We start from the raw sequence: 14,663 nt of genomic DNA, 5'->3' as shown, positions 1-14,663 counted from the left end.
AAAGTACTTTTTTGGAAAATATAAACATATATATATAAACATTTAGATTGAAGATAGGTATAAAAAGGTCACAAATAAATAAATAAATATAATTAAAACTTATGTTAAGTTTATATTAAAACTTGTATTACATTTTTTTTTTTATTAATTTTTTTATTTGCCATTTAGGACTATAATAAATTGTGTGAACATTTTAGTTGTTGTATCATAATGAAGTCAGGTTGAACTTGTCATATTAAATAAATCAACCAAACAAAAAAATTGTTTAGATGTAACTATGAAACACAGATTACCTGACCTGTAGTATTCTGATGCACGTGAAATGTAAATGTCTCACTGTAAATGATGATACAAATATTAATATACGATGACCATACCATGGTAATGATTTTCAATACTGTGCTGTTTTGATGTCTACTATGATATAAAATGATTTTCATATGCATAAAATATGGCACTTGATACTTTAAAGAATACCATGTTATTACCATGATGCATTTCCAAAAAACAAACAAACAAACAAACAAAAACATCTTATTGAGGTTTTTCCTATATTGCTATATCGCTAACACTTTACAGTAAGATTTCATTAGTTAATGTATTAACTAACATGAACTAACAATGATCAATACATTTGTTAGTGTTTATTAATCTTTGTTAATGTTAGTTAATAAAAATACAGTTGCATATTGTTTCTTCATGTTAGTTTACAGTTAACAAATACGACTTTTGTTTTTAATAATGTATTAGTAAATGCTGAAATTAGCGTTAATTAAGATTAATAAAATGCTATAGAAGTATTGGTAACACTATTTTACAGTGTCCTTGTTACATATGTTGCATGTACTTACCATAGTAATAACAGTAAATGATGCATAATTACATGCAACTAACCCTCAACCAAATCCTAACCCTACCCTAACCCTATAGTAAATACATGTAGTTGCTTAATATTACTCAGTACTTAAATATATAATTACACTGTAACAATGACACCTTAAAATAAAGTGTAACCGAAGTATTGTTCATTCTTAGTTCATGTTAAATAATGTTAACGTCACCGCCATATCCCTAAACCTGCACTTTTTGGTAACTGAATTGGCAACATGTTCAATTTATGATTCTAAACATTCATTCACAGCTTCATCAGACAAACATGAAGTACCGTAGCACTCATTAAACCGCTCTGTTGCCTGTACAAGTGAATGAAAGGAAACAGAACTGGGTAAATGCATTGTGGGACTCCTAGATTTACCCCTCTCTCCACCCCATTGTAATTACATTTAAAGAAAAGAGAAAAAAATAATCATCAGAAGAAACGGCATAATTTCAGTTTTCGTACTTCATCTAATTACTCGAGCGAGAATCAGTGATGGTGTTTAAATCTGCACCCCTGCTAGGATGATGAATATGTCTGAAGCTCTCAGAGGAGCTGTGGGTTTGATTATCTAAATGATTGTCTTTCTCCTGCCAGATCCCAGCTCACACTACGTCATCACACTGAAGGCCTACAACAACGTGGGGGAGGGAATCCCTGTGTACGAGAGCGCCATCACTCGACCCCAATCAGGTCGGTCATATAACACAACACACTATACACTCGCTCTAAAACACTTTACTTGTTTGGCATTGCTGTATTCCTCAATAATAGGAATGCTAATGATTGCATATTCTGTGTGCTAGTGTATAAAATCAATATCACAATTGTAGTCATGCTGATATTTGGAGAGGAAAAAAACAGCACTCTTTGTGTGATATTGATTGACTATATTAAGATATATAAATATAAAAGACAGACAGAGGTATTTTTATGAAGGTAAAAGAGTAGCAAAACTCGAGAGCACGCAGATGTGAATTTGAGAACTTGTACAATAAATATTCGTACTTGTACGCGAACATTTACACTCTCAGCTGTAAAATGCCATTCACAGAAATACAATAACAGACACCATCTTGTAATATATATTTGCATTTAATCTTACATTCACTTTCACAGTACAACCTCAAATAGGCTCAAATGTAAGAATAAATGCAAATATATATTACAAGTTTGTGTCTGTTATTGTATTTCTGTGAATGGCATTTTACACATTTGTGACTACTTGTCTGCAGCTTCAAATTCAGAATACAGGTTTGTGACTATCGTCTGCGAGTGCAAATCTCAACATTCAACTATTTTACAGGTTTCCACATTGGAGCTGTGAGTGTAAATGTTCGGGTACAAGTACGAATATTTATTGTTCACATCTGCGTGCTCTCCAGTTTTGCTACTCTTTTACCATCATACATTTTTGCCCCCTTATCTTGAATATTAGAGGCATTATAAACGCATTTTAATAGAGTAAATCACACAGTGTATGCGTGCGCGCTCTAGGTGTGTTTTTGTGAAGCGAGACATACTCGATAATGTCAGATCACACATCGTTAAAACAAAAATCACGATTTTATCGTAGACGATATATTTCGCACACCCCAATTGTCGATAATAATTTAATTGACAACTTATAAATGGTTGATTAAGCAAGTTCATCATTAGAGTGTGTAGTTTTGAAGTGTGTGTACACACACACACACACACACACACACACAGCAGATACACAAGGAAAAATGAAGTGTCCAAAAAAACAAGTGATTTTATAGAACATAAGAACTACTTACTTTAATTTGACTTATTTTAAGGTGTCATTGTTACAGTGTAATTATATATTAAGCACTGAGTAATATTAAGCAACTACATGTACTTACTATAGGGTTAGGGTAGGATTAGGGTTTGGTTGAGGGTTAGTTGCATGTAATTATGCATAACTTACTGTTATTACTATGGTAAGTCCATGTAACACATGTAACAAGGACACTGTAAAATAAAGTGTTACCCAACTTGCATGTGTAAACGCCACAGCGTTCGACTGGTCTCTACACATCGTCCCTAACCACTATACTCAAGATCCAGTTTCCATTGGTTTAAAGGGACACCAGGCAAGTCTGAGTGTTTTTTCTCTACGTAGCTCCCCCTAGTGTCTGGTAGTAAATGCTTTCAAACGCTCTGTCGTAAAAACGAACTGTTGTCCCTCCCCCCCTCGCCACGAGCAACAGTTAGGTCTACCGAGGCAAGTAAAGCAATATTTTCTTTCCAACTGATGGCGATTTTTTTATTTTATTTTTTTATTGTGTTGTCATGCATACTATTATTTTTACCGGGAACGAACGATATGAACGAGGCGAACTACTGCTTTGGTGTTTGTTTGTTTTTGGGAGAATGGGCATGAGCATAAATATATATATATATATATATATATATCGGAGGCTAATATTTGTCTAAAGTTATATTAGTAAGGTCTATAAGTTAATCTGGTAGAATGATGGTTTACCTTTGCTTGTCTAAGAAAACATCAGAACGTTTTTTCTAGCTCGATCATGATATGTGCAACATGTTTATTGCCTATTATCAGACGCGTTGACTTAGTGACATAAAATAAAAGTGTAAGTTACACAAATAAAACCGATAGAGGAACGGCCAAACAACTACAGAAATCAAACGTGTTTGCTAATGACAATGCTAACATCAAAGTTATAGTATCTAGCGTACTAGTAAGCCCGTAACAGACAGCGATCATAATAAAAACCTTTACAGACAATAGCAAACATCCTGAGGTCGCAATTACTTGAAATTTAAATATTAAACACAGTTTATTCCAAAGATACTTACAAGTGCAACAGCAGGATCAGCATCTGTTTCTCTCAGTTCTCCCCATTCTGAAAAAGCCGGTCCGATATTTACTCGAGTCCGACTTGCTCGGTCAGTCTCCCGTTTCCTCTTTCATTGGTCCTCCGACAAAGATTTCCTAGCTTTCTGCATCTTTTTTACAGCCTCAGCCATAACTCAATCTATCGTTGCCCTTTGCTTATAGCTAGCCGGTGCTTGAATGGGGGCGTGTACGTGTGCAGTGCCGTCAAGCAATTCGTTACATCGCGAGACCTGATATCACGCGATACTTCCTGACGCCGACCCGCCGGCCCAAAGTTGCAAGTGAGTTTTTTCCGCTCTCGGGCACCAGGGGGGTGCGAAACCACCACCATTCAACCCGAAATAAGTAATATAACCATTCCACTGACTCCAAAGCTGTTCAGTTAAGGTTAAAAAGTTACCTAGAGCACCTTTAACTTTCAGTTGACGCTGGAAAACACTGTCATGATCACGATGCGATCGGTTCCTGGAAGTCATGTCAGTGTCACTCCGTGATCTACACATTGTCTTATGTTGTGTTTGGGCTCGTTCCAGACCACCTGCTCTAAATAAACTTTTACTAATGTTTCGCAAAGTTAACTTACAAACCAAAAGAGGCGCAAAAGCATCATGTGTATTCTCGCTTTTTCATACAAAAACTTGGAATAGTTTGTCTTTAACTGGAACAAATGCTAGTTTTCAATGATATCCGACACAATTCTGATATGTACTATGATTTTACAGATCATATTTTCATGTAAAGCAGTTATTTTTCACACTATGAAAATAGAGCACTTGTAATATGGCAGCGAATATAAAAACACTTGTTAAGTGATGCTCGTATTCCCACTGTAAAGTCAAGCTTCTAAGCCTAAACGACACCTCTTTTGTGTTGGTTGAGCAAGTGCTTGTTGAGTAACTTAGTAGCGGCCACTGCTTCGGATTTAAGAGGTTATGGTGAGCAATTAACTGATTAAATGATTGTTAATTTTAACAGCGATCGATTATGGTAATTTATGTAAATTGACATCCCTATGGATGATGATGCCACGTTTATTTTAAAATAACAAGCGCTCAAGAAACTGAATGGAGTCTAAGCCATGTCTCACTGAAGTGTCAGAAGTCTCTGTTGAATTTCTGTTCTCTCTAGGTAATCATATTGATGCTACGGTTATGCACCCTGGTTGAGTGTTGTTCTCTCATGTCGTAAGCGTTCTCCAGCCGACCCCGGTGGTCTCCAATGCTTTTCTTCCTAGCAACCAGAGGAATTGTCATGATGATGGGATGCAGATAAAGCCATCTGCGCTTCACGACTGAAGGGCTGCTTAATAGCGCTGAGCATGATGGAGATGCAGAGCTTTGATTAAACACTGCTCTTATCCCACATACAGGAACATCTTAACATCACAGGAAATGAGTCACTCCACCATCCAAGAGCACGTCGACATGATTATAATTGACATTATAAAACACTGCGGATCTCGTTGTTCATGGTGAAATTGACATTTTTATTATCAACTGAAGTGCTAAATGGTTTCCTCATCCTAAGTACAGTTTTTCTTAAGCAACTAGAAACATTTTTGTGCAAAATTAGATTTAACCCCTTAACTCTCAACATCCCTCAAGCGGAAACACTACTTTAAAACCTTTTAGCAGGCTCCTCCCCCTAGTGGGCGGGGTCATGTTTCATATTTCTAAATGTATTAACTATTTTATAATAAAAAAATTGTAATCTTGACAAAACGTATCGTCGGAAATGTCAAAAGTCAAAAGGTTCCATATTTGGTGGCTGTTTTCTGATATGAGTGATATTGTGACAGAAATGTATTAATTTGTTACAGCAGAACACATAATAAAAAAATTTAAAAATAGCCCGGTGGCCATTTTTGGTATAGCGCCTAAACAAAATCTCATAGGAACTTATATGTGACCCTGGATCACAAAACCAGTCACGAGTCGCACGGGTATATTTGTGGCAATAGCCAACAATACATTGTATGGGTCAAAATTATCGATTTTTCTTTTATGACAAAAATCATTAGGATTTTATGTAAAGATCATGTTCCATGAAGACATTTTGTAAATTTCCTACCGTAAATATATAAAACATTTATTTTTGTGAGTGAATGCAGCACAATCGTGAACATAAATGAACAACTTTAAAGGAGATTTTCTCACTGTTTCGATTTTTTGCACCCTCAGATTCCAGATTTTCAAATAGCTGTATCTCAGACAAATATTGTCATATCCTAACAAACCATACATTAATAAAAAGCTTATTTAGTCAACTTTCAGATGATGTATAAACTCAATTTCAGAAAATGGACCCATGTGACTGGTTTTGTGGTCCAGTGTCACATATCAACTTCAAATTTGGAACACAACATGTTTTGTTTACTGAATGATAGAGCTGCATTATTTGATTTAAATCTTCTTTTTTTTTTTAAATTGCAGTTTGTTATGCTTGTTTGTAGGGCTGCATTAATTAGGCCAAATTTTTCTGATTTTATATCAATACATAATATTAATAATAGAGAACTTGATTCACGCTGCACAAGTTATGAAAGAGAGAAAAACTAAAGCTGGCCGTTGCACCGGATGATTTCTCACCTGGTGTTTTGATCAATGGTACACTCTTGTTACCTCCCAGCATGCAATGCGGTTCATGGCATTTCTCATTTCTCCTGGTTTACCTTTAACTGAACTCAAGGGAATCCGCTGCAGGGCTCTGAAGATCTCGCTCACCCATTCCTTCATACATCAGCATCTCTTATGTTGGAGAGTATGTAGGAATGTTTAGTAAGAGGTAAAGGTGACAATTTTCCCTCTTCCAGGATATACAGACATGTTTTGCATAGAAAAATGATTTTAATATTCGATTGCTGGATGTAAAACAGTATGTGTGTTCGATGAGTGAAATACTGTGTGCTAAAGAGTGCAATACTTTGCTCTATATATGTAGTGTTATGTTAGGCATTGCATGCTAGTTGGACAGTGAGTTTCAGGGAACAAGCAAAGATCAACGTCACACACTTATAGCGCTGTGTGAAAGAGGTCTACTTCATCACTCTGGAAAATAACCTGTTTTTTCCCCACTTTTCCATTTGAAAACAAGCCAGAAAGAATGTGTTCTCATTTTTACACATATTTTCCCACTGCGAATTGTTATTCTTGGAGGGAGCGTTTAGGAAAACAGGTGATTTAAGGCAGGCAAACAGCTTTAAATCTATAAAAGGATCCGACTTCCAGATTCATTCCCTATATTTGTATTTGACGGTATCATATCAGCAAACCCGAGCAGCACCGTACATTAAAGTTATTTGAAAGATTTAGCTTGATTAGAGCTTTGGAGAAAAATGTGCATCTCCAGTGCCTTGACCTGGACAAGGTCATTGTTTCCACACCTCGAATTAAAATGAAGAGACAGGAAAGAAAAATAAAAGCCTTTTTTTCTGCTTCCTCCTGGGACACATTTGGTCAAATTACAGTAAAAGCATTATTCATTAGAGCAACAGATCTTAACCTTTTTGTTAGCTGCATACTAATGAGTTTCATTCAATCCATGATAATTTAATAGATTTTCCAACCTTGCAAGAAATATAAGGTGTAATAAAGTTAGTTACGATACAAACTTGTGCTTTATAAACAAGTCTTTCAAATCTAAACAATAGGTTTATGTGAAGTACATACCAAAATTAAATAAAATTAATGGGAAAAAAAGGCAATCGTACAAGTTTTGAATGACATGAGTGTGTAAACTGAAAAATATTAGTAGACAAAAGCTCCATTAAACAGTTTTGAAAGTTACATGTGTACTAGGACCTTTATCTAAACACTAAGTCTATCCCTCACGATCGTTTTCCTTCTGTATTTGTAATGTAGATGCTAGTGAACCGAGCTGATGTAGTGCCTTGACTCGTTGTAGATGTAGTTCTCTGTAGCTCTGGATGGTCTCTTGATATCCTGTTCTAATACAATATTTTCTCTCTTTCTCCCTTTCCCAATCCCACCTCCACATTCCTCCCCTCCTCACTCCCATTTTAACCCATTAACCCGTTCTCCCGCTTCGTTACGTGTCTCCCGTCCTAAAACCCTCCCCTTGTACACGTAATCGTGCTCACTTTTTTCGCCTTTCACTTTTTTATTTTTTCCATGGGACATTGTGTAATTTGCCTGCAGACCCCATAGACCCTGATGTTGATTTGTACGAACTTTTCCATGCTCCATACACTCCAGTTCCAGAACCTTTACCCATGCTGCCTCCTGTGGGCGTTCAGGCGTCCGTTCTGAGCCACGACAACATCAAAGTCACATGGGCGGACAACTCGCTGCCCAAGAACCAGAAGATCACAGATGCACGCTATTACACGGTGCGCTGGAAGACCAACATACCTGCGAACACAAAGTTTAAGGTATGGTTAACAGAACCCAGGCTGCTCACAGCATCTGCCTGTAGGAGAAGGTGGATCATTTTTGGTTGTTACACCCCTGACATTGAATTATTCATTTTAGATGGCTAATACCACCACACTTACTCACACGGTGGTGGGTCTTAAGCCCAACACTTTGTACGAGTTCTCGGTCATGGTCACGAAGGCCCGGAGGACCAGCACCTGGAGCATGACTGCACATGGGACAACTTTCGAAACAAGTAAGTCCTCTACATGGGGCAGTTTGCGGCCTCAACGTTGCAATTGTGTTGCATGGTCATGTGACTGAATACTAATCGCTTTGTAAGAGTGTCTATGATAAAGAAAAGTAGTTTAAAACTTGCTTATCAAGTTCTTAAAGGGTTAGTTCACCCTTCTGATCACAAATGAAAATATTTTTGATGAAATCGGAGAGCTTTCTGTCCGTCCATTGACAGTCTACACAGCTACCACTTTGACGCTTCAAAAAGTTCATAAAGAGATCATAAAACTAATCTGTGTCATTTTCCAGAGATAATGTAAGGGTCACCAGGGCTTCTGTAAGAGGTGACTGTTACACTCAATTTAGGAAGACTAAATTTGAATCAGCTTTTTCATTTACTGTAGTAGAAAAGTGGAACTTAATTCCACTTCATATTAGAGATTGTGCAAGTCTCAGCAGTTTTAAAATGTCCTTAAAGACTTGGCTGAAGGCGAATCAACTATGTGATCATTGATCTTTTTATAACATGGAATGTATATTTGTATTTTGGTTTATATGTGAGTAATGCTTGTCACATGTTGTTTGTTGTTAAGTTCATATCTGTTTTGATAGTATTGTCTATATTTTCTGTATTGTATTTTATCATCCTTGCCCAGGGACCACAGATGTAAATTAGCTGTATAGCTAACTCTGGTACAGGGCTTGAACTGTGCATGGTCCCTATGAAATGAAATGAAATGAAATGAAATGAAATGAAATGAAATGAAATGAAATGAAATGAAATGAAATGAAATGAAATGAAATGAAATGAAATGAAATGAAATGAAATGAAATGAAAATTAAATTAAATTAAATTAAATTAAATTAAATTAAATTAAAATAAATCCATCCAAATGAATTTTAGTTTAGTCCAAATTCTCTGAAGAGACACGATCGGTTTATATGATAACATGTAATTTAGTCTGTTACTCACATATAAACATTGATCAGCAAACATAAACAGAAGCTTAACCTAACTTGTTTGACTCGTTGGAACCTCATTGGTTCTTGCTGAAGCTCAAACGTGCTGCGTAACACGAGAATGAACCTCATTGGTTCTCATGCATCAAGTGAACATGCTTGAGCTTCTGTTTACTACAACTGATGTGTGAGTTGATGGATGTTTATATGTTAATAAAAAGACTAAATTAAATTTGTTCATCAAATAAAGCGATCGTGTCTCTTCAGAAAATTTGGACTAAACCGCTCAATTCATATGATTAGTTTTACGATCTCTTTATGAACTTTTTGAAGAGTCAAAGCGGCCCGTTGAGAAACACGGATGGTCGGAGTTTACTTTGGGCTTTAGAAATTAACTCTGCGTTCATTTTAATTTTATATCGTTTTGAAAAACTTGCATGCCATTTTCAATAGAAGATTCAGTTTAAAAACCCATCAAGTAAAAAGTAATAACAATAAGCTGATTTTTGGCTGTTTGGTTGTGCATGTAAACGCACTTAATGAGCATTCAACTTTGAAATAAACATCAAGTGTGAGGGAATTTCTCTATTTGTAGTCTTGAATCATTTTGTCTTTCTCCCCAGTCCCAAGTTCTGCGCCTAAAGATGTGACTGTAGTGAGCAAAGAGGGACGACCACGAACCATCATCGTCAACTGGCAGCCGCCTTCAGAAGCCAATGGCAAGATCACAGGTGACAATGTTATTAAAAATTTAGCACCGTTTATAGACAGTGACAGCTTATTTTGCCTTAAACCACAGTCACACTAGACTTTAAACACGCAAAAGTGTCTCTGTCTCTTTTGAAACCATTATTCAACATATAATACATCCAAAATGTAAAAATATTGCAATCTACTACGATCCTGCATATTTAAAGATTGCTTCAGCAAAGAGGTCACTGTGTGACGTATCAGTCTTTTATTGGTCACACGTTTTCACATGATACAAAATTCACCAAATTTAAACTCAAGAACGCATTGAAATGTGTGTGAGCTTGCATTTCTCGTCCGCATTTGCATCCCGTGAATAGAAGTCAGTGGACCAAAAAAAGGTGTTTTGTAACAACCACATATAATCATCTACAACGTGCCTCTGTATGGCTTTCTCTGCCTTCCCAGGTTACATCATTTATTACAGCACTGATGTGAATGCAGAGGTTCATGACTGGGTCATTGAACCAGTAGTGGGAAACAGGCTAACCCATCAAATTCAGGAGCTGACCCTCGATACCACCTACTACTTCAAGATCCAGGCCCGTAACTCCAAGGGAATGGGTCCCATGTCTGAAGCTGTCCAGTTTCGCACTCCTAAAGGTAAACCAGCTGATTCACAGAGACAGTTTTCATCTGATGAATGAGAACAATCACTGCTGCCTGATGAAAAGACCAGTATATGTAGGGATATGAATCCCAAGATACGATGGGACACCGGTGTAACCGCCAAGCTTCATATGTGGCTTAACCATCAAGATGTCCATGATCTACCAGAAGAGACCAACTAGCATGCTGTTCTTTCCTGCAGGGTTTGGTTGCTAAATTATGTTAGCTCTTTCCCCGCCAGCGTTTTTGAAACCTTTTTTAAACAAAAAACCTGTTTCATTCTAGCTTCATGCATTTCTTTTTTTATAAACATGTTTAATCAAGTTTAATAAAAAAGCAACATTTTGAACAAAAAGCTGAGAAAATCATGTTTTTGTGAAAGACTACGTCTGGATAAGATTCAGAACGGAGTAGATCGAGTCCATCGACACCCACAAAGCTTCACAGTCCTACAGCTCGTCCTGGGTCACATTTCATTCAGTAACATTAGGCAGTTTTGATTTATATGCTGTTTAGTGTTGATGATCGTGTTATTTTACATATGCATCTGCTTACATATGCCATCGCTTGTTTCTGCTTCTTCTTCGCCTGTGTTTTGGTCAGGAGATTCTGCACTTTTTTTTTTTTAGAAGATGTGCAATAGCGCCCCCTACCGTATAACAGTGAAAACACGCAAAGTCGCAAAATGTCTGTCAATGGCGGGAAAGAGTTAACATATACGCTATTTTTTACTTAATCTCAAGCTTAACCCTTTACGTTTACCCTGACCTCACTGATCTTTCATGCTTAGCTCTGACTGCACGCCTCTCTCCCTCTAACTTGTCTCTTCTCCTGCTTTGCCATGCTAGCCGAACCCTCTGACAAAATGGCTAATGACCAAGGTAATTGCTCTCTCTTCTCTTATTCCTCTAATGTCCTCAAATAGAAGTGAGCAGCATGTTTTCCCTGCGCACTGAAATTCATCAGCAGTCACAGAAAGATCCACTTGGTATATTGCTGGAAAACATCTTATTTGTCTGCCTGACTGCTGTTTACTAAGAGTTTATCAGTAGGATGCACGTGGCTACGCCTTCATACTACTAACTGTCTTTCTCCAAGCAAGTTTTTCACAAAAGATGAGCGTCATGCTCTTCTCAGAAGTACAGCTGGTGGTTTATCTGTTTAAGCTGCATGTTATTTTACCAATGGATTGAACACGACTTTAAACTTTACACGAGAGTTGTAGATTCCTGTGCCACTTGCCAATTCTTCTTATTTGAACTCTTGTAGCTTCAGGACCAGTGAAAGTAGGAAGACCATCATCACCAGATCAAGGCTTTGGATCAGGTGGTAATTTCTGTTTTTTTTTTATGTTTCCAAAAAGACATACTGGAAGTAACCTAGCAATGGCTTAACAATGATGTAGCATAGCAACAATCAAGAACACGCCTTTGTACTATACCTAGTATCACCTAGTAATACTATAACAACCACCGACTAGTCCCTTAACAACGCCCTTGCAACTACCTAGCAACATCATATTAACATCCGAGCAAACACCAAGCAACCACTTAATAATGCCATAACACCTGTCTAGTAGTCCCTAGCAACCACCCACAACAACTTAGCAACACCTTAATAACAACCCAAACAACATCTTAGGAGTGCCTTTCAACCACAATACCAACATCATATAAACACCTTGCAACAGCTTAGCAATGCCATAGCAAACCCCATCCAGTCCCTAGCAACCACCCAGAACAACCTAGCAACACCTTAATAATGACCTAGAAACACCCTAGCGGCATCTTGCAATCATCTAGCAACACCTTATCAACAACATATTAACACCCTAGCAGCGCCTTGTAACCACCTACCAATGCTCAGAAAACAGCTATCTCCAGCTTAGCATTGCCCAACCAATCATCAAGCAAATGCCATAGAAACCTTCCGGTAGGCCCTAGCAACCAACTCAATAACCTAGCAACACCTTCATAACAAGGTAGCAACCACACAGCAACACCATAGCAACATCTTACAATTGCCTACCAACAACATGCTAACACACTAGCGACTACTCGGTAGCCCCCAATAACCTAGCAACACCTTGATAGCACTTAGTAACACCCTAGCAATGCCATGCAACCATCTAACAAAGCTCATCAACAGTATATTATTAATCTAGTAAACACCTAGCTTAACAGTGCCCTACTAATCACCTAGCAATGTCATAACTACCACCCAATAGTCCCTATCACACATAGCAATTTAGCATATCATAGCAGCTTTGCAATTCCATAGCAATCACCCAGTAGTCCAACAACCTAGCAACACCTTAACAACAACTTAGCTACTACCTAGCAATGCCTTATCAACAGCATATTAACACCCTAGCAAACACCTTGCAACAGTTTAGCGATGCCATCCCTTAGTCTTTAGCAACCACCCACAACAACCTAGTAGCACCATAGCAATGGCATGCAACCACCTAGCAATGCTCATCAACAGTATATTAATAACCTAGAAAGCACCTAGCTTCGCAGTGCCCCACCAATCACCTAGCAATGTTACACTAGTCCCTAACAACAACTCTAGCAACCACTTAGCAATGCCTTATCAACTACGTTTTACCACCCTTTGTAAACACTTAACAATAGCTTACCAACCACATAGCAGTACTCAACCAACTCCCTCTCAGTTTCTGTCTGTCAGGCCATTCTGTCATAAACATTCAAGGCTTTAAAAACTCGCAGGCAAGAATTTGACAAAGCAACAGTTAGTCTTGATAGATTTTCCTTTCCTTATAACGTTGTAACCACAGATTTTCCATGTTTCAGGGAAACCAGACATGTCTGGCACTGGTGATAACCACATCCTGGTTATTGTCATCATTGTGTCAGTGGGAGCATTTACCATCATTGTGGTGGTGGTTGGCGCCTTCCTGTGTACACGCCGTACCACAACACAGCAGAAGAAGTAAGTTCCTCACAAAGTTCAAGTTCAGATCTCCTGATGATGAGCAGTCCTAATCCTCAGTCCTGGCGTAAGGGTAAATGTGTTTGCCACAACCTTCCCTCAAACTCTTTGATATGATCTCCAGGAAACGTGCAGCCTGCAAGTCCGCCAATGGATCCCACAAGTATAAGGGCAACTCCAAAGATCTGAAGCCACCAGACCTCTGGATCCACCACGAACGTTTGGAGCTAAAACCTATTGACAAATCGCCCGAAACCAATCCAGTAATGACCGACACGCCAATCCCCCGATCCTCCCAAGACATCACCCCGGTTGACGGCTCCATGGATCCTATGCTCCAGAGACGTAACTCGTACCGTGGTAAGAACTGTGATTTAAAGACCCCATGAAATCAAAAAGTTTTGTCTGTTAAGGCCATCTATATAGACCTTATACGCCGGAGAAATAAGCTCGCAATCATGTTTAGAATGTTGTGCTTGAACTTTCGTTTTTGCGGTAGCTCTGTATATTTCTATGGCTTTGCTACTGAAGAGTAATTAGCTGGTAAAGTGGATTTACTTATGATTTACTTATCATAACAAATGCCATCCGAGTGGTTAATTCATAAATCTGTAAGATCTTACCTTCATGCTGTGGAAATACAAACCGGAAGACTGAACACTATGAGCGCAACGCTGAAAAGGGGCGGGGCTACATAATGTCTATACTAGTAAACTCCTAGATATTTTTGTCATATTTATAGTATTGCTCTTCTGGGAAAATGGAAAGCCCCCCCCAACACTAAGTTGCAAATCATTGATTTGCAACGCTATGATGTAAACTTAAGGATATCGGCTATTTAAAAAAAGACCAAACTTCCAGTTTCATTAGGAAATACATCAACACAGTCAAGAAATGTCTAACAATTTCATGGGGTCTTTAAACCACCTTCACCTGCTGCATCATCCATGACATCATTCCAGCTGCTGCTTCTGATGGATGCTTCAATGTCATGTCTTCTATTTGTCATTATTGCTTGAGATTGGCATGTTCC

General features: G+C 37.9%; 1 protein-coding gene across 15 annotated transcripts in view; it reads left to right on the top strand.

Annotated features, from left to right (window-relative positions):
• The window catches only part of neo1a (neogenin 1a), a 167,662-nt gene that overhangs the window by 146,564 nt on the left and 6,435 nt on the right, over window positions 1-14,663 (top strand). For 6 of the 15 annotated variants that reach the window (XM_084108453.1, XM_084108444.1, XM_084108449.1 and 3 more), the window contains exons 16-24: window positions 1,475-1,570; window positions 7,904-8,136; window positions 8,237-8,375; window positions 9,940-10,047; window positions 10,475-10,669; window positions 11,524-11,556; window positions 11,945-12,001; window positions 13,492-13,630; window positions 13,755-13,990. In XM_084108453.1, coding sequence (XP_083964579.1) covers window positions 1,475-1,570; window positions 7,904-8,136; window positions 8,237-8,375; window positions 9,940-10,047; window positions 10,475-10,669; window positions 11,524-11,556; window positions 11,945-12,001; window positions 13,492-13,630; window positions 13,755-13,990 — 1,236 coding nt within the window. The remainder of the gene's footprint in view (window positions 1-1,474; window positions 1,571-7,903; window positions 8,137-8,236; window positions 8,376-9,939; window positions 10,048-10,474; window positions 10,670-11,523; window positions 11,557-11,944; window positions 12,002-13,491; window positions 13,631-13,754; window positions 13,991-14,663) is intronic. The other 9 variants (XM_084108445.1, XM_084108455.1, XM_084108448.1 and 6 more) reach the window with 3 other exon arrangements.

Source organism: Abramis brama (assembly GCF_963993115.1).
Source record: "Abramis brama genome assembly, chromosome: 3".
NCBI lineage: Eukaryota > Metazoa > Chordata > Actinopteri > Cypriniformes > Leuciscidae > Abramis > Abramis brama.
Note: the sequence above shows the minus strand (reverse complement) of the source record. Positions and strands in the feature narration are given on the sequence as shown.